This window comes from Panthera pardus, unplaced genomic scaffold (genome assembly GCF_024362965.1).
Source record: "Panthera pardus isolate Hobbes unplaced genomic scaffold, ASM2436296v1 HiC_scaffold_2, whole genome shotgun sequence".
Taxonomy (NCBI): Eukaryota; Metazoa; Chordata; class Mammalia; order Carnivora; family Felidae; genus Panthera; species Panthera pardus.
The window spans coordinates 60,888,848-60,914,327 of record NW_026526765.1 but is presented as its reverse complement, the minus strand read 5'-3'; the positions used below and the strand labels follow the sequence as shown (position 1 = coordinate 60,914,327).

Below are 25,480 nucleotides of genomic sequence, written 5' to 3'. Positions count from 1 at the left end.
CTATTTGCCATTGTATCCTGGTCTTAGTATATAGTAGTTACTTATTAATATTCATCAGACAGTAAGTAGGAATAGGTGACAGGACAAAAAGTGTAGCACATACAAAGCATGTCACAGAACAGAAAAAACTGCCAAAAGAAAAGGTTGCAAGGGTACACAAAGTCTAACCATAAGAAGGAACTCATTTATATAATGAGAAACCAGTAAGAATTTTAAGCAGAGAAATTCTGTAAATTTTAAAGTCTGACAAAAGCAAGTATTAAGACAACATACAGCAACATATAATCTGCTGGGAGAGGGAAAACAGGCTATTCTAACATTTAAGAGAGGAACTTGGTAATATCTTGTAAAGCTGAAGTGATGTACCGTCTATAGCCCAGCAATTCTACTCCCAGTATTTACCTTCAAGATACTCATACACATGCATGAGGAAATAGGTATTTGAATGTTTACTGGAGTATTTTTTATAAACTTTAAAATTGGACTAAAAAAAATTAAAAAAATAAAATAAAATTGGAAACAACCTAGTGTATATTAACAGAAAAATGAATACATAATGGCACAATAATATACTGTAATACCATTCAGTAATTAAATTAGAACTATACGTATCACCATGGATAGATCTCAAAAACAATGTGGATCAAAACCAGCAAGTTCCTGCATACTAATTTTCTATAGAGTTAACAGTACTAGGTTTTGTTTATAAGTACATAGAAATGTGCGACCAGAACACAATCATGCATGAAAATAACATGAAATTTAGGACAGTGGTTACTTTGGCACAAGAAGAACAGAATCAGAGCAGCAACAGGCCATTAATGTTTAATTTAAAAATATACAGATATGAAGCAAATAGGGCAAGGTATTCAGATTTGACAAAGATGGGTGTATGAGTGTCCATTACATTATTTTCCCTGGTTCTCTACTGAAGAAAATATTACTTTGGTGGCAGTATGGAAAATGGATTGGAGTGGGGGAAATGCAAGAAGGAAACAAAGAGGACAATAAGATCTGAAATCCAGTGAGAAATGACAAGCAGTAACAATGAGGATAAAAATGAAGGGGACTGAGAAGAATGAAACAGAGATATTTAGAAAATAAAATCAACATGATTAGGTGACAGATCAGATATAAGAAGTAAGAACAAAGGGGACATTTTGAGTTCACAGTCATTCTTCCTCAAAATAGGGAAGTAGGTGGAAAGGGTTTCAGGAGATAGTTCCTGTTTAGGACCTATTGAGATTGAAGGGCCTGTTCAATATCCCAGTGAAAGATCCAACAGGAAGCAATACAGCAAAGTGATCAGCAGCATAGGCTCTGTTATCAGGTGTCCTAGTTCAAATCCAGATTCAACCACTTAAATACATCACTAATTAACTATTCCAGACCTCAGTTTCCAAGTCTGTAAAAAGGGATGGGGAAGTGTTAATAAAAAACAGCTATTCCCATGGAACTTTTGTGAGATGAAATTAGATGCCTGTCAAATGCTATGTGAAGTCTTTGGCAGACTACTGCTTCAATAAATGCCTACGGCTATCATTTGTGGCTCTTCCTTCTCATATATAGCACATACTTCTATTCTGTGCATCACTTAGGACTCTTTGCACTTACTTGATGCATATGTAAAAAATTCAAGATGGATAACAGTACACCTTATTTAAACTTGCTGAACAATTTCACTAAAGTCAGCATCATTTTCCAACTCAAGAACATACCTTTTATCACATGAAAGTTTATCAAGTGGGAGATTTAGACTCAAATCCCGTGGAATTCTACTAAATATATACATTCAACCACTATCTAGTAGAAAATACATAAGTAATATGCCATGCACTTGGAAGTGATAATAAAAAAGGTGGAGACAGTCCTAACCCAAATTAGAGTCAAAATATGTTTTGCTAACAAATGATTACAATGCAGTGTAATAACGCTAAAAAAAGGGGGGAATTACAGGTTGCTATAGAACACATAAAAGGAATTCTCCCAGAATTTAAGAAGGTCATCTTAAAGGATGGGGTATCTGATGTGAAAGATAAAGTAGGAGTCAGCAGAGTAAGGCAGAAAAGTGAAAGTTTGATTCAAAAGAAATAGTGTTCTAGGCAGAGGAAACATTTTGCCCAAAGGCCTAGAATTTACAGAGAACACAGACTGTTGACGAAGCTGAAAAAAGTTTAGTACACATAAAGTATATAATACAAGTATGGAGGACTGAGGCATGAAACTGGTGACATACATAGAAAAGAGACTGGGAAGAACTTTGTAAGTCACATTCCATATGATCCAATTAAATGAGCTAATGCTTAAGAGGGTCTAGGACAGCTCCTAATACAAAATAAGTACCCACTAAATATTACTTTAGTGCAATCTAACTCTTAACACTTTCCCCTTTTTTGCCACAATTTGGAATGTGACAATATACTCACCAAAAAAAAAAAAAAAATTTTCCATCTGGTCTTCCTTGGTTGGTTGCCAGAAAACTAGTATGTAGAGAACTTACAAATGTGTTAGGTGGTCTGTTTCATTTGTGAAATGGGAACAATAACACCAACTTTGAAAAAAACAAACAAAACAATACCAACTCTGCAGGATTACTGTTAAGGACTAGAGGAGTGCGAAGAGATCCTAAAAAGAGTGCCAGGGCACATATTAAAGACTCTCCAAAACCTCCTCAAACTTCCTATTAAGGCAGATTGGCAGACAAGCCAGAGAAAAAGAAAGCAGAAAGCTCTGGTTTCCCTTTAGGGTTATGCAGTAGGAATGCCTTAAAAATAAGATTGCTGTCGGACTAAACACTTTTTGGTAAGGAAAGATGCATACACCAAAAATGTTAAATTACAATGACCAGTCTGATGATGTGCTTATTTTTTCCTAACATGTAAGCTCTTTCAAAAAAGAAAAGTTGACCTTCCATAATTCACTTTTTTCATATTACCTTGTATTAAAGGATATATATATATATATCTGTCTTTTCCTGTGACTGTTTGTTGATATCTAGAATTCTCACATATATATAAAATATACATATATATTTTAATACAACAAATAAAAATTGGGGGGAAAAACTCCTAAATCCCATTGCTCTAAACAACTAATCTCATCTTACATATTTCTTTCCAAGTATTTTAAACACAATTAATTTGAAGGCTTTTCTACTCCATATTACACTATTCTGATTTAAGATCCAGACCAAACAAATACTGGGTTAGCAATGTTTGAAGAGTATTTGTATTCATTTTTGTGAAAGCAAAACGGCAAACTCTCTGGGTACATTTAAAATAAGACAATTTATCATAATTTGATATACTCTCAACCTTCAAGTAACACATCTGGGATTTTAAAAGAGGCACCCTGTATAAATTTCATACCATGTAATTTTTGTCTGATTCTAATTTGTTTTACTATCCAACTAAAACATTTATTTCTAGTTACTCCTTTTTCTCCCTAATGGTCTCATTCAATAGCAGCTAGATTCTAAGAAATTTTTACTGAAATTAATCCTAATTGGCAAGAAAATATCACAATATATGTGACTAAGGAAGCATCAAGCTACATCACTTTCTTAAAAAGCAAGTTAAACAAACCTGAAATAAACTAAAGGGTAATATTAACAAAATCAAACAAAAAGTTCCCATTATACAACTACTGTGAACAGAAAACCATAAATGTACTGAAGGTTAAGCCAAATTTCCCAGGGGATAAGAAGCTTAGTTCTATATAAAAAGCTTACTCTAAATATTTCAAATACGAAATCCTTCAACATTACTAATAAAAACTATAAATCCAAAGGAGGTAAGACTATCCTTAGGACTTCTCTTGCAGACAAGGTTTGGAAAGAGTTACTATTACAGAAGAAGAAAACGTCATAGATTTTACTCAGTGTCACAAGTACTACTAAATATCTGGTTAGGGTTCACATAAATGCCCTCAATAATCCCTCATTATGCCTTAGGATCAATTCATCTAAATTTGCTGAAGCTAAAACTTCAATTATCATACTATGAGTGTGATTTAACTGTGGCCTCTCAAAGACATGTCTAGCTCTCCTGGTCCCCATCACTTACGTAAAAATGCTGAGCAATGAGCAAAAAATATACTGGAAACCACATAAAGAAGTAAGTGTCCAAAAAATCCCAGAACTACAAAAAGAATAAATCTTTTGTTTCAAATCTTGAAATAAATATAATAGGGCAAAATCCATTAAAGTATTTTAAATAATCTTAACTGTTTAATGACTAGACATAAAAATAATATTCACTAACTCTCCCAACCTTTGAAGAAAATGGTAAATCTAGGCATAAAACAAGCAAATTAATCTCACAGTGTTTTCAATACCAATTAATCAATCAATTTCAATTCATCAATTAAATTTCTTACGTAGAAATTACCCAAATATATCATTCAGCTTAAAGCTATTGTATGTGAGCATCTTTATTCATTTTCATTAACATTTTTTTAAAAAATCTCTAGTAAAAACCTACCTTTGAGGTTCTTTGAAGTTGATCACCAACATATGTTTTACGAAACTGATCCAAGAACCACAGAATTGCAAGCTCTATTTTCTCATTAGAACACTGAGGTAATCCGGTATCCATTAAAGATATAAGCTGAAAAACTCTTTTCATGAAGGAGAAAAAAAGGCTTCAGTAAAAATTCTTGGAGAAACAACATTAAAACATTTATTGTCAATGCAATGTAATATATAATCACTGTAAAAAATGGAAAAATACAAAAGCTTATAAAGAAGATAATTTAAAACCATGTGAAATTCTACTTCTAAGATATACTACAATTTGGTCTAATTGCTTCTAGTCTTTTTCCTAAAACACATACCTACATATATATGCATAGAAAGCTATAAGGACATACACTTATTATTTTACTAAAACTTTATATAGAATGCATATAACATACACACATAAATATATAATATGTATATATAGATATAAATAAACACCTATAGATATATATGCATGCATACATACAAATTAATATCTATATCCATATAAAATTTTAGTAAAGGAAAAATGATATTGAATGTGTAGTTTTGTATTTTACCTTTTTATTAAACCTTATGTTTTTATATAATTATGTATTTGGGAGTCACATGACTCAAATATTAAAACAATCAAGAGATACACCAATCAAGTTATATCACTTTTTCAATGAATAATAAAAATTTTACCTGAAATAACTTACAAGATGATCATAATAAAATCAAGTATTTTTTTTAAGTTGGCTCCATGCCCAGCATAGAGCTCACTTTGGGACCTGAACTCACAACCCTGAGATCAAGACCTGAACTGAGATCAAGAGTCAGATGCTCAACTGTCACCCAGGAGCCCTAAAACCAAATATTTTTAATACAAGTATGCAACTATTATTATCAGATAATCATAAATGAACTAAAGGTTAAGTTAAATTTCCTAGAGAAAAAGTTTAACTCAATATAATGAAAAGCTTAGTCTAGAATTTTCAAAAGAGAAATCCTTCTATTATCTATTTTCATTAAAAATTTCTAGGGGCACCTGGGTGGCTCAGTCAGTTGAGCGTCCAACTTCGGCTCAGGTCATGATCTCGCAGTCCGTGAGTTCAAGCCCCACGTCAGGCTCTGTGCTGACAGCTCGGAGCCTGGAGTCTGCTTCGGATTCTGTGTCTCCCTCTCTCTCTGCCCCTAACCCACTCGCATTCTGTCTCTGTCTCTCTCTCAAAAAAAATAAACATTAAAAAACTTAAAAAAAAATTTCCAGTGGACGGCTGCTAAGCGCCTAGTATTAAGAAAATCTGTTTAATAATCTTTCTAAGAGCTAAGAGTACAAGTTGTTGAGGAACAGCACCTTTGTCTCCTTTTTCTAACTGCACAAAGGCAGCGGTGCCTAGCCAACCCACACACTTCTTTCCATACATGCGCACAGGAACACTGTTAATAGTTTATGTGTCCTTTCGGAGATTTTTTTAACTGTATATACAGGCAAATATGACTAAATATTCTCCTCTCAACTCTTTTAAACATATGGAACATACACTATACTTATGGTTCCAAACCTAGCTTGTTCCATTTAACAACTGATCTTAAGATCTTTCCATGTCAGACATCAAGAGTTTCCTCATTCTCTCTTGCAGCTGTTTAACATTTCATTGTAGAAATATACCATAATATTTTCAAACATTCCCCTACACATGGGCACTGAAGTTAAGAATTTTTTGCTGTTGCAAAATTGCTGCAATTAGCCATCTTATACAATCATTTCACACATGTACAGCTACAATATATGCTTCTAACAGTGAAACAACTAGTTTAAAGAATATAAACTTTTATAACGTTGATGATTATTAGCATATTGCTCTCCACAGAAACTGAAACAATTTATCTATCATCAGTCTAGGAGAGTATCTGTATACACTCATATAAGATAATTCGGATGATATGAAAATTTAAAATTTATTAATATCTGAAAAATGCATCTCAGTACAGTTTTATTTTGTATTTCTGTCATGTACATGAGGTTAAAATGTTTCCGTTTTTAAGCCGTATATATGTCCTTTCCTGTGACCTGTTTGTTCATATCCTTTGCCAATTCTTTCTATTGGGCTCTCTTTGCTGATTTCTAGAAATTCTTTACACACACACACACACACACACACACACACACATATTAGAAAACTGAGTCCTTTGCCTATGCAATGTGATTAATGCCATACAGAAGCTTTTGTTAGGTTTTTATTATGCAAAATTTTTTATCAGCTTTTTCTTTTATGATTTTACATAATAAAAAGGTCTTCTTCCTGAATATGAGGTATTTTTATGTTTCTTTTTTTTTTCTTTTTTTACATTTACCTCTCTGATACATTTGAACTTATCTTGAACACATCTTGTGAGATATGGATCAACATTATTTTTTCCCAGATGGCTACCCAGGTGTTTCAACACCATTTCTGTCTTGTATAGTCTATCTTTTGCTCACCATTTCAATTATATCCCTTATCATATAGACTAGGTTCATGTATGCATTCAGATTACTTTACTGGACCTTTTATTCTGTTCTAGCACCTAACTAAATATATCTTGATCAATTATTTTTTTCATATTATTTAACTTTTCCAAAACATTATTTTTAATAGATGTATAATATTAAGACTATGTCAAAATCTAACCATCTCATTTTGAATATAAATTCCTATTTCAGGGAAATATAACTACTTCCAAAGAATTCTACAAAGTGTCTAAGTTATAGCATATGAAGTTCTTTTAAAAAGTTAGTACTGGGGCACCTAGGTGGCTCAGTCATTTAAGCATCTGACTTTGATCTCACGGTTCATAGGTTCAAGGCCCATGTCAGGCTCCACGCTGCCAGCACTGAGCCTGCTTGGGATTCTCTCTCTCCCACTCTCTCTCAGCCCCTCCCCCTCCAAATTAAATATATAAACTTAAACAAATTAAAAAGTTGGTACTTCTTGCCAAAGTGTTATGAAATAATATGATGAAAACCATTTTATGGTTATTATTTCCTATATTTATATTATTTAAAAGTAACTTTCACCTACCAAATATTTTTAATACCATTAAAATTTATGAAGGCAAAGTTACTGAAGATTACATTTAAGAATTAGGTTACTATAACCGGTTGTTTGTTTTTTTTTTCCTAAGAAGATGTATTTGTTCTGTAATTTTTAGAGAAGTGACAAAGCTTTTAGTCTGGGTATTTTTTAATTAGCAGATTGTTGGAGTAATTTTTAAATAAATAGATATATTCAGCAAACTGTGTCTAGATCCAGGTGAGTTTTCAAGTGACTTAGGCATATCTTGTTTTTGAATTCTTTATTGAGTGGGACCTCCCTTTTCCTACTCTAGCTCTCTGTTGGTTCTATGTACTTTCTCTTGTTTACTTTTATTTCCTTTTTATAGCATACATTCCAAAATCCTAGGAAGATGTGAAACCAAAAGACAGTTTGTTGGGATGTCTTTACAACTCATATTAAGCTGGTGATTTGCATTTGCCTAAAAGGCAATGGCATCCCAGCAGGAAAGCAGGAAAGAGTTCCCAGCAGGGTACTGGATCCATTTGTCAAAGAAGTTTTGGTAGTTGTACCAGAAGTTCAGTTGCAAAAGCCTAAGGTCCAAAATAACCACGGCTTACACAATATGGATATTTATTTCTCACTCAAGCAAATATCCAAGGCAGTCCTCCAGGACTAGTTAGCCCTCCACAGTGCATCAGGGATTCAGGTTCCTCACATCTTGTTGTTACATTTGCCTCCATTCACACAATCACTTTGTGGCCTAAGATGGCTCCTTTAGCTCCACCCCACAGGTCCACACATCTGGCACACACCACATTCACTTACATCTGACTGCCTAGAACGCAATCACTTAACCATACCTAGCTGCAAGAGAGTCTAGTAAATCTGGTCTTTATTCAGGTGGCCACATACCCACTGTAAGAATCAGGTATTCTATTACTGCAGAAGAAGGGAAGAAGAAATGCTGGACAGCTAGTAACCTCTGCCACAGTGCCCTTCGAAGATCTGTGGCTACCTCTAAAAGTGCTTAAGAATAAAACTTGCATTATATATATAATATTCACTTCCAGTTTCACTTTATTGTCCTACACATACTGTTTCCTTTATGTCAAATTATTTCTGGTAAAGAGCATGGGGGGAATAAAAAGACAAGTATATCATTAAATAATTTCAATCCAAGTATAAAGCACAGCATTTCAAATTCAAAGAGATGAATTTTGGATAATCAGTTGTTTATATTCCCCTAGATATCCAAATAAATAAGTATTCATTTAGTCAACAAATATCTGAGGGCCTACTATGCGGCAGGTGTGTATCAGGAGTTCAGAATATAAGTAAACAAGACATATATATTCTCAGTCCTCCAGAAACCTATCGTCTATTCAGGGAAAGACATAAAATAAGGAATTAAAGAATGACAAGTACTATCATAAACAGTATAAAAAAATTGGGGAAGATTCTTAACATTCTAGGATGGAAAACGGCAAAGAAAGAATGTGTGGAGAGAAAGGAGAAAACATGTGTAACTATCCAGAGAGGGCAGAAAAGGCATGGCTCAGTTCAGAGCTAAGGAAAGTTCGATATGGCTACAAAGCAGTCAGATGAAGCTAATGAGACAGGCAGGAGCCAGATTATGAACCTGATGAGCCATGTTGATTTTAACCCCAGTAGCAATGGCAAGTACTTTGCTCAGAGTTTGAGCAAAGCACCGACCTAATCAGATCTGTACTTCAGATTCAGGAAGCCAGAGAGGAAGCAAGGTGTCCACTTAAAACTGCAGCATGGGGGCGCCTGGGTGGCGCAGTCGGTTAAGCGTCCGACTTCAGCCAGGTCACGATCTCACGGTCCGTGAGTTCGAGCCCCGCGTCAGGCTCTGGGCTGATGGCTCAGAGCCTGGAGCCTGTTTCCGATTCTGTGTCTCCCTCTCTCTCTGTCCCTCCCCCGTTCATGCTCTGTCTCTCTCTGTCCCAAAAATAAATAAACGTTGAAAAAAAAATTTAAAAAAAAAAAAAAAAAAAAAAACTGCAGCATGAATCCAGATGAAAGATGATAGGAACTACAACAGCAGGGGCTAGAAACAACTGGACTAAAAGGTAGAGCTGACAGTATCTGAAAATGAAGACTACATGGATGCTGGTGAGAGAGAAAAAAGGAAAAGTTAAGCATAACTTCCAGGATTCAGACTTAGGCAATCGAGCGGATGGCAAGGAGACACGTGAAGAGGTCAGGGCTGGGAGTGGATAGAAGAGAGAAGTTTAATGTTAGCCACTGAATTGAAGACAAATGTGAAACAGAACATGCAAGTGAAACAGTTCAACAGGTATCTGGAAGTTAGAAGATAACAATGACTACAACACAGAATCACTGAGCAATGCTGAGGGCTCAGCTGAGGTGAAAACTGGCATTCTGATTGACAAATGGCACCTGTATAGAGGTATGCAATTCTTTTGTTATCACTTAACGGGTTAGAGAAAACTCTGAATTCCTTCAGGGTTAAGGTTTTGCCAGGCAGTTGAGGTAAAAATACAACGGTGAACAAAGCAGATAAAGCTTATTCCTTTCCTTACACTAGTGGAATGAGCAAATAAACATAAGGGGTAATAAAGACTAGGAAGAAACTAAACTAGGATAGGGTGTTATTATAGACTGGGAAATCAGAGGAAGAGACAGCTGCATATAGACCTACTTGACTGAAGTGAAGGAGCACCCTATAAACATCTGGAAGAAAGCATTCCTAGCAGAGAAGTGCAGAGGCCCTAAAGTGAGAACATATTGGTAATACTCAAATAGCAAGGAGGCCCTTGTGGTTGGGCTGAATGAGAAAGAGGAGGAAATGAAGTCAGAGAAGTAGTACAAGAGGCTCTGAGCCCTGGCAAGGACTCTGGAATCTGTCATGTGTGTGACAGGAAGCCACTGGAAGCTTATGAACAGAGTAGAGCACCACGATCTAATGGGAAAGAAGTTGAAGTCATCCATACGACAGCAGAGTCTGAGAGAGAGAACAAGACTCCGAGCTAGCTGCCAGAGGTTTCATGAGTAATGAGGGATGACTTGGAGAAGAACAGGCCAGAGAAGTGAGGAGAGATGGGGGGGGGGGGGGGGGGGGTAACTGAGAAGAATAAGCCTAAAAGCAGCAGTCGCTCTATTAGCACGAGCAAACTGAGAAGACACAGGATGAATAAAACACAGTCTCTGGGTAATCACTCAAGAGGGTTACGTTCTGGTAATGAGGAATGAAACGGAAATGACTATAAAATTATCTTTATTTAATTAGAATTGCATGGCCTGAGCACAAATATATTTATTTGCCAAGTTAAAGTAGCATATTTAAATATGTTAAAGTAACATGTTTTAATTATAATTATCACAATATTGGGAGCTTTTGTGAATATTAACCTTTTCCTGATAAAATAGCATATAGGTTTCCGGCAGAAGCTTCACGGTCTTCTAATTTGGTATTGTTCCCCCAGGAGTTAAAAAGGTATCATGTAACAATACACAGAAGGCAACAGTTCCAGTTACTTGGAACTTCTTCATATGAAATTGATATTTTAAAATTCTACATATAACCACATTCTTATTTAATTTAAAATCTCAACATTTCAAAACAGATATTTATATTTTTTCTATGCCCCACCTTGATCTTGAATCTGCTTAGCCCTGTTTACATATACACCAACCTCACCACTACCTCTCACTCCATCCCTGGCCTCAACCACTTGTCTTTTGGCTCCAGTAAGATTCACACACTTCCTGCAGTTGAAATCTTTACCCGGGGAAGAGGTAAGGCCTAGGACAGCTCCAGCCCCTACCTCCCACCCCAACAGGACCAACAGAAGCTCTGGCTTCCCCAGCGATACCTCAAAGAGGACAGGGAACACAACTATGAAGTATGAAAAGGTTGAGCACCCCGGGAGTAGACACTAACTAGTAAGAAACGGGACACAGAAATAAGCAGACAGAAAAATGCCTTGCCCTTAGACCCCCATCCTGCCACCACCATGAACTGTTTTGAAACACATTGGTCCATGTGGTCTCTGGGAAAAACTCCTGTAACAGCAAGCAACAAGGTCTGTAATGTACCATCTTATACACTTGATTCTCATTATTCATGGTAGTCATGTTCTCAAAAGGCATTATGAAAACTGTATTAGTCAATACTGAACCACTGTGCTCCCAGAGGAAATACAGGGTTAGGTTCCTGAGGAACACTGGTTACAATGTTTTCATTAACCAATCTAACAAATAACCTTGTTTTATGTGTGTTTCTCTTTAAAGACATCTTATTTATTAATATGTATTGTTGATCATTAACATTGAACTCACAGCTAATAGCACAACTTGGACCTGAATGAGGCTTACTTAATATACGTATCTTTTCTGTAAGGTACTTTACAGCTTTTTTGTTGTGCTTAGGAACATCAGACAGCACTTCAGCACTACAATGGGGACCATTGTAAATAGTAAAACCACCAACAAAAAGCACAAAAACGTGAGAAATATGGCACTAAACAGACAATGTAAAGGACACTTATTTACAGTATTAGAGTATGAAATAAGAAGGCAAAGCTGGGAAAATGGGTATCAGGCAACTCAAATTTCCACGCACATACATATCCAAAAACGACTGCAGTAGCACCAGAAGTGTTGGTTTTGGGGTTACAAATAAACTTTAGCAAGTACACAAATTTGCAAAACTGGAATCTGTGGATGAGGATTATTGACTGTATTTGTTTTCTCCTATTCTCTCAATTTTTCTTTTCCTTCATTTTTCCTTCCTTGAAAATGCACCTTTCTCCCCACTCTTCAATAAAACCTTAGACCATAATCTTCACCTAATGCTTTGTTTTCTAGGGAACGGCTAAAACGCAAATCAAATATTAAAGTTAAATATATTTGTTGCTTAAAGAAAAAATTAAAATTTTCTACTTGGCAAATATACACCTGCTTTTGTTTATTTCCTTGGCAAATATACCTGCTTTTGTTCATTTCCTGTTATATATTTCTCAGGAAAATAATGCCAGTGGGTACTTCTCTGCTTGATGATGAAAACTTTTAAAAAATCAAACTATAGCAAAAAGTATACTTACTTTCCACTTTATTAAACATGTAATGTTATATTAAAAGACAGCACGGAGGCAAATTATTCACTTTGTTTAAAATTAACCAAAGCATTTTAAGAATGCCCCAATTCATATTTTAAAGTTATTCTATATTGGAAATAATGAATCTTAGAAAAGCTGAAAATATTTGTGTTCCATTCAGACTCCAGTTTCACTGCAAAGGGGTAGTTTAAAGGTAGAAAAGAATATGGAATGAAGAGAAATTTTCTATTCAAAATGGCAACAAATTTATTAAACACTTAGGAATATATTTAAGATTAGTAAGGAAGGAGAGTGCCACAACCAGGTATAGTAATTTTAAGAACTTTGCCACTGGGTGGTGGCAAAACTGGGGTGACATACATCTGGGCAAAAAGCAATGGATAGTCAATTGTCCAATAGAAGCTTTGTTTATGATTGTTGACAAGATTTTTCACCTCATGACCGTAGCCTTAGTAAGAAGCAATGAATTACTTGCCTTATATTTCTATTCTACACTGAGGAAAACAGACTTCCAAGATCAGTGGAAAAGAATGAAAAGCCTAGAAAAAGACCTAAAATTTTCATGTAAAGATATAAGCAGCATTTCAAATGTGTGAAGGATGAGGTTCACATTAATTGGTTAACACTATGTAAACTCTGGAGAAAGTATATAAGACAAATGTCAAATATATTAAGAATTAAATATAAAAAACTGAAACCATAAAAAAACTAGGAAAAAACATAGGTGAGTATTTTTATTATCCAGGTGTGGAACAATTTTCTAAGCATGAACAATGGAGAAAATATGAAGGGTGGGGCGCCTGGGTGGCTCAGTCGGTTAAGCGGCCGACTTCGGCTCAGGTCATGATCTTGCGGTCTGTGAGTTCGAGCCCCGCATCGGGCTCTGTGCTGACAGCTCAGAGCCTGGAGCCTGTTTCAATTCTGTGTCTCCCTCTCTCTGACCCTCCCCCGTTCATGCTCTGTCTCTCTCTGTGTCAAAAATAAATAAATGTTGGGGCGCCTGGGTGGCGCAGTCGGTTAAGCGTCCGACTTCAGCCAGGTCACGATCTCGCGGTCCGTGAGTTCGAGCCCCGCGTCAGGCTCTGGGCTGATGGCTCGGAGCCTGGAGCCTGTTTCCGATTCTGTGTCTCCCTCTCTCTCTGCCCCTCCCCCGTTCATGCTCTGTCTCTCTCTGTCCCAAAAATAAAAATAAATAAATAAATAAATAAATAAATAAATAAATAAATGTTAAAAAAATTGAAAAAAAAAAAAAAGAAAATATGAAGGGAAAATTTCATAGATCTGAACACATAAATATTTAAATCCAGTAAGAAAGAAATTTCTAAAACAAATTAAAAACATGGAGAAAACATTTTCAAAATAAATAGCAAAATATTAAGATCTTTGATATATACTGAGTTCTTATAAACAAATTAGGAAAGATAATCACAAAAGAAAACTAGCTAAATGGTACAATCTATACATATTTAAAAATCACAGAGAAAATACAATTGGGAAAAGTAGGAATGGAAAAGAATGTTTGACATCACTTGTAACCAAAGCAATACAAAATTAACACAAGATATTTGCTGTTATCTGGGAAAGATAATCCTATTATCTAGGGTTCAACTGCAGAAAATATGGTTAACTCTCAAAGCCTTTGAGTTCAGAGAATAAACTAGTATTGAAACTCTTTAACATGCTATAGACCATTCCACCAACTCTACAGCCTTTAGGAATTAACTCTAATGAAATTATTTTGATCTAAAAGAATATTCACCTCAAAGTAGTTTACATTGAAGAAAAATTGGGAAACAACCTAAAATTCCCAAGACCAGGGTATGTTTAAATTAAGGAACAGCTTAGAATATTTAATGTCTAGGTAAAATCACAATATTATGCTTGATTTTTTAAAAAGAGAAGTGTTTGTGGGGCGGGGGTGGAGCAGATGGCGTTTGGTAATATAGCACTTACCATTTGCCAGACATTGTTCTCAGCATCTTAAAAATATTAACTCATTTAATCCTTATAATAGCCCAAAATGAATTAGGTATTTTTGTCCCCATTTTAGTTTACAAAACAGTATTCTAGTATAATTTTTGTTTAAAAAATGTTGGAAAAGACACATGAAATGTACATATACCCTCAAGCATTAATTTAAAAAATTCAAAGGTCTTTAGCAAAATGACAGTAATAGTTACCTTCAAATTAATCTATGACTTTTCTTTTTATTTGAAATATTTAAGTGTCCAATAAAAACACATACGACTTTGTTATAAAGAAAGATTTTATTAAAAAGTAAATTAAAATATATAGAAAACCAACTCACGTGTATTATTCACATGTAGGAATTTTCCTCAGTGTTAAGGCAAGTAATTCATTGCTTCTTATTAAGGCTATAGTCATGAGGTGGAAAATCTAGTCAACAATCACAAACAAAGCTTGTATTGGGTAACTGACTATCCACTGCTTTTTGACCACACGTATATCACCCCAATTTTGCCACCACCCAATACACACCAATTTAGCAAGCTTTGTCAGATCCTAAGAAATAAAAAGCAACTTAAACCTTCATTTAGACGCAAGTCTAAACACTATTTAGACGCAAGTTTAAAGTATATGTGACTATAACACTTATTAGAGATTTGACTTCTACAAATCACTTAACCTCTAACCTCTATTAGTTTTCACACCAGTAAAAAAGAAAATAATACCTTCCTCAAATGGCCAAGTACAAAATGTTTTATCTTATAATTCCAGTTCAATAATAACTAAATTTCTTAACTACTTAGTAAATTTCTGTAAGTTTTATGGCCATCACTTACCGACAGGATAATTCTCCATCCATAGCATCATGTTCATCTGTACTGGTATAGGTTAACCTTCCCCCAACAACTGTCCCAACTAAGTATACCAGCCATGCAAGACGTCCTAAAACATAACAGGAAAGAGAAATGTTTAGGAGGTATTGATAGAAACAATGTTTATATTGCAGAAAATTCTGAAATTGGCAAAGTGATCTATTCTTCCAAACAAATGTTAAACTACTGTGAACTCAGTCCTTGACAGAGAGTGGAGTAAGTTTTAAGTTTATCAAGGCAGCATAACAGTAAAAATTACAGATTTTACAGAGTTAAAGTTATGTTCAAAATCCCAGCTCAAACATGGATGGAACTGGAGAGTGTGATGCTAAGTGAAATAAGCCATACAGAGAAAGACAGATACCATATGGTTTCACTCTTATGTGGATCCTGAGAAACTTAACAGAAACCCACGGGGGAGGGGAAGGGAAAAAAAAAAAAAAAAGAGGTTAGAGTGGGAGAGAGCCAAAGCATAAGAGACTGTTAAAAACTGAGAACAAACTGAGGGTTGATGGGGGGTGGGAGGGAGGGCAGGGTGGGTGATGGGTATTGAGGAGGGAACCTTTTGGGATGAGCACTGGGTGTTGTATGGAAACCAATTTGACAGTAAATTTCATATATTAAAAAAAAAAAAAAATCCCAGCTCAAACAATTTGTTATGTGATCTTGCGTAAGTTACTTACCCCTTTACACATTAGGGTTTTCATTTGAAAAATGGAGAAAATAATGTCTACCATGAAGACTTACAATTAAAATTAAATTGAACTAACAAAACACCTAAAGTAATGTGTAGAACCAGGGCTGTAAGTAAGTACTAATATAATCCACAGACCAACATCTTTTCTGGTCACTGACCAAACATGGTCAATGTTGATAATACCAGCCTGATCATTTTTAGTACTGTCCCTGTTTGAACCTAATAGATGGTAATAAATTTATCGCCTTTGTATTTTGTGCATAACTTTTTAAAATACAAGACTGTTGTATTTTATGCATAATTTTTTAAAATCCAAGATTGTCACCATTCAGATCACATAGTCTGACAACAAAATTAACTTCACGGGCAATACTAGCAAGGGCTTAACTAACTATAACAGTGGCATGCATGGCATCTACAGTTTTCACAAAATTGAGTAATTCAGAAATGGAGGTACTTATTGAATGATTTTTATTTAAGGCATATATCATTTTACAACTTAGAAGCACTGATCCATGTATCAGATTCTCCAAAATTCTCAAGACCTTTATGAACAATTAACAACATACCAGTTATCTTGCTAAAAAGAAATTTTGTGCTATTCTTAGGGACTGATTCTTCAAAGTTGACCAGGTTATTGCATAATACCAAAATCAAATATGTTCCTGTATTGAGAAACAAATCAATTATGTTCCTGTATTGAGAAACCTTCTCAAGTGAACTAAAGTTCAAGGGTATTAACTTGAATAGTCTTATGGATGTCTTTGCCTGTTGGAAGACTTAGGAAGGATAAATTCATGTAGAAAAAGAGCACATTCTTTCTATATTTCTGTGAATACTAGCCATCATTACTCTATAACTGATTAATTCCCTCTAACTTCAAGAGAGACATCAGCCTATTGAGGTGACAAACTTCCTGTAAGTTAGAAATATAGCCTGGCAAATATCCACATCCCCTATTGTATTATAAAACGACAATGAATAAATCAGAATAGACGCAATTATGCAGGCTGGGACATAAACAATGTGAAACAGATTCAATAGGAGACAAAAACACTAATTTGATCAAATAATTCATAAAACAGACTCAAGCCTCAAGATACACATAATTAATTTTTTAAAAGTAACAGAACAAAAAGCCCATCTAGGAAGCTGAAGGTACTAAGAAAGTTGCCTATGTACTCAAAATTGTTTTATGATTAACATAAAAGTCTATTAGTAACACATGCTATCCCCTGATGACCCTACTTCTGTGGGTCCTCTCAAGTGATCTCTCTTCCACACTTCTTGTATCTCAGGCCTACAACATGGAGGTGTTCTTGATGTTCCTGATGTCTATTTCCAAAATATTCTCCCTCCATCAAAAGCACTCAGCTGACATCTTATGTCATCAAACTATATTACCAAATATCCTTTCTGGCTGCAATGATCTACTCTCCCTCAGATTATTTTCCCTTACTTTTTGAAGGTGTTCATTCCTGGCTTGCTGTCACTCTTTCCAACAAGACTTCTATTATAATCAGTAGTGGCTTCAACATATACAAAGATGAATCTTCCAACACTAACAATCCTTCATTCTACTGGGTATCTCCAACAGATGAACCTATCACTTTCTTTAACAACTTTACTGAAATATATAATTCACATACCATACAATTCATCCACTTATAAAAGTCATTGTTTTTAAGTAAATTCACAGGGTTGTACAACCACCACCACAACCTAATTTTAGAACATTTCATCTCTCACCAAAGAAATTCCACTCCATACCCCTCAATTCACCCCCATCCCTAAGCAACTACTAATCTACTTTATGTCTCCTCAGATTTTTCCCATTCTGGACATTTCATGTCAACAAATCAGATAACATGTAGCTTTTGTAACTGTCTTTTTCACTTAGCATAATGTGTTCAAAGATCATCCATGTTGTAGTTTGTATTGGTACTTCATTTTTTATAGCCAAACAACATTCCATTGTTTGAACTTATGGTTGCCGGTGGGGTGGGGTGGGGGGTGTTGAAGGACAAGCAAGATGGGTGAATGGGAGGGGGAAATAGAAGCTTCCAGTTATGAAATGAATAAGTCATGGAAACAAAAGGCACAACATAGGGATTACAGTCAATGATACTACCATAGTATTGTATGGTGACAGATGGTAACTACACTTGTGGTAAGGATACCATAATGTATAGAAAAGGTGAATCACTATGTTGTATACCTGGAACTAATATAACACTGTGTATCAACCATATTTTTAAAAAATTCCATTGTTGGACATAGCACATTTTATTCATCTATACATCAGCTGATGGGCATTTGGACTGTTTCTACCTTTTGACTTTAAAAATAATGCTATTTATAGAAACAGCCCAGTGTCTTGTCCATGATATATATAGATAGATAGATAGATAGATATAGAGATATCTATATATATAGATAGATCTGTATATATATCATACACACACACACACACACACACACACACACACACACACAAAATGGAATATTACTCAGCCATAAAAAATGAAATGTTGGCATCTGCAGGGACATGAATGGAGCTACAGAGTATTATGCTAAGTAAAATATAAGTCAGTCAAATACCACGATTTCACTCATGTGGGATTTAAGAAACAAATGAACAAAAGGGGGGAAAAAAGACAGGCAAACCAAGAAACAGACTCAACTATAGAGAACTGGTATTTACTAGAGCAGAGGTGGGTGGGCGGTGGGTGAAATAGGTGATGGGATTAAGGAATACACTTGTTGTGATGAGCACCGGATGTTGTATGTAAATGTGGAAACACTATATTGTATACCTGAAACTAAAATTACACTGTATATCATCTAACTAAAGTTTAAATACTTAAAAAAATAATGCTGCTTTGAATATTTGTGCACATCCTTTATGTGGATAATTTCTCTTGGGTATACCTAGAAATGGAATTACTGAGTCACATGATACATATATTTTTAACATTTTAAGGAATGGCCAAACTGCTTTCTAAACCCGCATTACCACCAGCAATATATGAAGGTCCAAATCCTATCAACACTTGTTATTATCTTTTTGATTATACCCATCCTAGTGAGTGTGAAATGGTATCTTGTAATTTTAATATATCCTTTCCTGATGACTAATGATGTTGACCATCCTCACATCTGCTTACCAGCCACTTGCATGTCTTCTTTGGAGAAAGGTCTGTTTAAATCCTTTGCTCATTTTTAAATTGAGCTGTTTATCTTTTTTTATTATTGAGCTGTAAGGGTTCTTTATATATTATAGATACAAGTCCCTCATCAGATATGAAATTTGCAAATATTTCCTCCCATTCTCTGGGTTGTGTTTTCACTTTCTTGATGGTATCCTTTGAAACATTCTGAGATTTTTAATTCTGATGTCAAAATTTTGAATTTTTCTTTTGTTACTTCAGCTTTTGGTGTCACATTTAAGAAACCACTGCCCAACCCAAAGTCATGAAGATTTACTCCTATGTTTTCTTCTGAGTTTCATAGCTTTAACTCTTACATTTAGGCCTATGATTTATTTTTACTTAATTCTTGTATATGGTGGGAGATATTAGTCTTATTCTTTGCATGTAGTATCCAATTGTCCCAGCACCATTTGTCAAATAAACTATTCTTTTGTCATTGAATTGAATTTGCCACTCTTGTCAAAGAGCAATTCATTATACATTGAAGGATTTATACCTGGACTCTCAATTATATTTCATTATTCTAGTGTCTATCTTTATGCCAATTCCACACTGTATTGACTACATTTCCTTTTTAATAAATTTTGAAATCAAGATGTGTAAGTCCTTATACTTCACTCTTTTTCAAGCTAATTTTGAATATTCTGGGTCTTCTGGATTCCCTTATGAATTTAAGGATCAGCATGTCAATTCTTGCACTGAGGCCAGCTGGGATTTTAACAAAGATTGTGCTGAATCTATAGGTCAATTTGGGGAGTACTGCCATCTTACCAATATCAAGTCTTGTGATCCATGACCACAGGTGTCTTTCCACATAGTCAGATCTTTAATTTCTTTCAACAATGCTTTATAGTGGTTGGTATGTAAGTCTAACCCTTTTTTTAAACTTATGCCTATGTAATTTGTTCTTTTTTGATGCTATTTTACCTGAACTTATCTTCATTTTTGATTAATTGGTAATATATAGACATGTTATTGACTTTTGTTTACTGATCTTATATCCTGCAACTTTGCTAATCTCTTATTAGTTGTACTAGTTTTTTGGGATCTGCCATTTATTCAGTCTCTTACAAACTTCATGTCTTCTCTACCCTGCTTACTTAGCTTCAGTTCTATGCTCAATCGTTAATAATCTATGCCTTATACCACTTCAATTCCTCTCTTGCTCTGACACACTCATCTTACAAACCCATGACTGTTTAAATCCAATTCCCTACCTAGTCTTTGCCTATACTTACACAGCTTAATATAACTAGAGAAAGATACAACCACGTTGACCAGCCTCACTTTGAAGTCACCTTCTCAGTAAGGCCTTCCGTAGCCACGCTATCAACTTTTAATACCTACTGTAAGTAGCACACCTTCCAGACAACCATCATCAATTCCTTCTCTCCATGTATGCACAAGCCATCAAAAAGTGGAGTTTATTCTTCCAATTCTTTATAAGTGTATGCTGGATTGTGACTGCTTTGACCAAAAGAAAATGGTGGAAGTGACATTATTCCAGTGCTGGGATTAGTCTTTACAAGAACCAACAGCTTCTTCCAGTCTCTTAGGGAATGTTCACACTGGGGAAGCCAATCACCATGTAAAAAGACCACATACCCTGAGAACATCATATTAAGAGGCCCAAGCTAGCAATGCAGAGAGAAAAATGCCAGTGAGAGACTATTCACCAAACATTCCAGCCCAGATACCAGACTTGTGAGTAAAGAATCATTCAGGTGACTACAATGCCAGCTGTCATCTGATTACAATGCCTGAAAGATCCCAAATGAGAATCATCCAGCTAAGACTTATGAATACCAGAGAACACTGAGAGATAATAACAAAATGACCATTATTTGATAAACTACTAAGTTTTGGTAAGTGATAACCAGAACATAATCTGCCAACATTTCATACCCTTCTTCTCTGCTTCATTGGTTTTATTTTTAGTACTTATCACTTTCTAATATATCTTAGGTATTCGTCTTGCTTTGTTACCTGTCTATTCCAACAGAATATCAACTGCATGATAACTGTGATTTTTTTTTAATTTTTATTTATTTATTTTTTTGTCTATTGCACTTCCAGAGCCTAAAGCAGTGCTGACACGTTGTAAGTTACCAACAGACATGGGTTACTGAATTAAGAAATCATTACATAAAAAAAAAAAAAAAAGAAAAAGAAATCATTACATAGAAAAGATATCATGAAACAGGCAAGAACAAGTTAACATTTTATTATCAATTTAGTAAACATTAAAATGTAGAGTCCTTACTAAAAATGAATGTTAATGGTAATTATATTTTTATTGCTTAAACAAGACAAAAGCAATTTCTTCTCAAAGCATACTCAATCCAAGATGTAATAAAGTCTATCTTCTTCATTTGCAGATTCTCTTATCTAAAAATTTGTCAACTTGGTAAAGTTTATTTGTAACTCCAAAAATACTTGTGACCATTCATGTGTAAGTGGACAACAACAAAATCTAAGCTGCCCAATGTGTACATTCCAAGCTTAGGTAAAACAAAGCAATACTCTGCTTTCTTGTTTCATCTTTCATACTATAAACAAGTAAGTATTCTTTCATGGTCTTTTTGGTGCCCAATTTTTTTATACTCAAATTTGTGCTTTCTGTTGGTGATTTTACTATTTAAAATACTGCCCAAGAGTAGTGAAGTGCCACATGGTGGTCCTATGTGAAAAAAGTCTGTTAATGTGCCTCATAGAGAAAATATATGTGTTAGATAAGCTTCATTCAGGCATGAGCGCTATGGCTATGAGTACAATGTTAATGAATCAACAATATACATTAAACAAGGTGTTTTAAAACAGGAACACATATAAAACAAGGTTATATGTTCATCAGCCGACGAAAATGTTGTGACCAGGGGCTGCAGGAACCTAACCCTGTATCTACCCTAGAAACAATAGTTTAATATTTGCTAATTCAGTGTTAACAGCAATGTTATAGATCACAAATTCCAAATAAGGAGATTTGACTATATTTCTCAGAATCTTACAGAGGTCATTATTAATAGATTATGCTGCAACTGTGCATGGGACATACGCATTTTGAGTAATGGATGTGAATCTGAAACACTGCAAGCATAATTTTTGGTGAGTACAGTGCAATAATTTACCTACCCAATGGGAGTCATTATTTAAAAAATATCCTATTGCAAATTTTTTCAAAATGAAAAATATTATTTAAGTATAAATAATAACCTTCTTTATATGTTTTATCAATTTAGATATTCAGAGACTGGTTTTTCATTTATTTATTCATTTTTATTTATTTGGTTTTTATTTGAGAGACAGAGCACGAACAGGAGAGAGGCAGAGTGGGGCTCAGTGCAGAGTCTGACACAGGACTCAATCTTATGACTCTGGGATCATGATCTGAGCCGAAATCAAGAGTCAGACACTCAACCGACTGAGCCACCCAGGCACCCCATAGATACTTGTTTTTCTTTTTTTTTTTTCTTTTTTTTTTCTTTTTTTAAATGTTTATTCATTTTCTGAGAGAGAGAGAAAGAGAGTATGAGTGGGGGTGGGGCAGAGAGAGGGAGACACAATCTGAAGCAGGCTCCAGGCTCTAAGCTGTCAGCGCAGAGCCCAATGTGGGGCTCAAACCCACAAACCACAAGATCATGACCTGAGCCGAAGTCGGAGGCTCAACCGACTGAGCCACCCAGGCGTCCCTAGATACTGGTTTTTCTTAAAGCAAGCTTGACTATTACTAAAAATAATAGCAAACATTTACATGGTATTTTCCATGCACTAGGCGATATTTTAAACATTATCTATTACCTATATTTATATCCATTTAATGTCACAAATATTCCTATTAAGTACTGCGGAGCTATGATTCCCATACAGACAATGGAGTTCCAAGAGTTCATTCTCATACCATTAGGAGATACTACTTCCTCTCAAGATCGATGAAAGGGAATACTCAAACCGTTGACAATTAGCTGGACCACAATGATACAATAATATCTTACGAGCCAAGAATCTCTCGAGTTTTTATTTAACACATTTTAATTCCTAATCCTGAGTTTTTTCTGTCTCCAAATTTTAATCACAGATGAGACTGCATCTGCTTTTGGGATCATGTCTAGGGTCTTTCATACTTCCTTTGATTCCCAAACTGCCCGCAATAAAACCAAGTATATGTGACACATGAAATAAGTATGTGTTGAATAGTTAAACTTAAAATAAGCAAACTTATTTTGGGGGCTTATCACTAATGTAAACTCAGAAACATCTGCTTATTAGCTCTTGATAAAAACAAGCCTATTTGAAAATAGTCAAAGAATTCCTCATGCATGTAATTTTTATATCTCTCTGTTGAAATATCAACATTAAAAAATGAAGGCAGTACATTTTAGGCTACCAAGAGCACAGGCTGAGTTAAAATCCTGCCTCTACTATCAATAAGGTAGTTACTTAATTTCACTTGGATTTAATCCCCTCATCTATAAATATGAGGGTGATACTTACACCTGGCTCTCAGGCTTGTGACAAACACTAAATAATATTTTTCATAAAAAGTGGTCATAATAATATTCACTATAAATGCTCAGTACATACTGGCTGTTATTACTATTATTATGATTATAAAAATAGCCATCCCCTTTTTAGTTCTTCTATACCAAACCTACAAAAACCAAAACATACCAATGCTACATTTATATGTTCTTCTGAGTTTTACTTTAGAAGCTGCTCAAGAAAATTAAGTCACACAATTTTTAAGAGCTTTTCCTCTCTGCCAAAGAGGCTTATTGCAATTAAAGCTAGTTACCATTAGCCATATATACTTTCTTAATGCCATTTGTAAAACAAACACAAAAACACTGTAAAGTAAAAAAAAAATATTCCAAGTAAAACACATTCATGTACTTTCCTATGTGGCATGTTCTGCTATAGGGATATAACTAAATAGGTGTGTGTGAAAAGGGAGAGAATCCATGCCCAAAGGATTGAACCTAGTGAGAGACAGATAACGGGGAAAAATGATTTCTTCAGTGCAGCTGATGAGTATCACTGTCCAATAATAGAAAAATAAAAGATACTAAATACAGGACATGAATTTCTCAAATTTAAGTTTTTTATTTTTTAATTCCTTTTATTCTGTGACTTTGAAATTAAGGCTTGTATATCAAAAAATGCTATGCAGAAATAGCATGAGATCAATTGTGAGCATTTTTTTTTTCTGAAATTATGGTAAATTCTGAATGGAGGTTTGTTTATTCAGAGGAAAAATAAAATGTTTATTTACTCTCCTTGTTTTTGGAAACAGTGACTTCTATTATACAACAAACAACAAAGCAGGCATTTCTTAACCTTAGAAACTTAACAACCACTGCCTGAATAAATTAGGATTAGTGATAGAAATCAACAATGGAATATAAAGGCATTATTTTTAAGCTATCAAACATAATTTTCATATTTAACTGAGAAGTAGTATTTCTCATACACATCCTTTCCCTAAACCTCAACAATTTTAGACTGACAGTATTCAAAATAATAATGGTACTTTGGTTACAGAATTCTGTCCACAAAGTTTAAAGAACCATGTAAATCCGTAAATCGAAATTACATTTAGAAATTTAAATATCCAATAAACAAGTTTCATATCTACACATTTGTTTTGAATATCATCTTTATAATGAGACTAAATTTCCATTATAATTTTCCATTTTTCTATTTATTCTGAAATGTTCAGGGCACTTGTTTTAGCAGCTGTTCAAGCAAAGAACATTTTTTCCTTTAACAAAATAATTATTGCTGTAATAATCTGTAATTATGGTTTATAACTGCAATAATCCCAAAGAAATCAGTCATTACCATAGATCACAAGTAATCGTTAACTACTGTTAATGACCTATTTCTTAGGGATTATTGTTTTTGTAAACCATGACCATATCACCACAAATATGGAAGAGCAAGACAATATAATACAAATGAGATCATAATATAATAATAAACTTATTTTGTAACATTAAAAGCCATTAAGCATCTAAATTAAAGCACACATAACGAGAGCATATAATTTTCTTTGTTCAACACTAACTGAAGTGTTTAGTCTGCACAAAAGAAATTGAATACCGCTAC

At 34.6% G+C, this 25,480-nt stretch overlaps 1 protein-coding gene across 3 annotated transcripts in view; it reads right to left on the bottom strand.

Moving 5' to 3' along the window:
* The window catches only part of RANBP17 (RAN binding protein 17), a 332,283-nt gene that overhangs the window by 252,862 nt on the left and 53,941 nt on the right, over positions 1-25,480 (bottom strand). For all 3 annotated transcript variants that reach the window (XM_053907091.1, XM_019450292.2, XM_053907092.1), the window contains 2 exons: positions 15,431-15,536; positions 4,482-4,617 (listed from right to left, as the gene is read on the bottom strand). In XM_053907091.1, the coding sequence (XP_053763066.1) occupies positions 4,482-4,617; positions 15,431-15,536 (242 nt within the window). The remainder of the gene's footprint in view (positions 1-4,481; positions 4,618-15,430; positions 15,537-25,480) is intronic.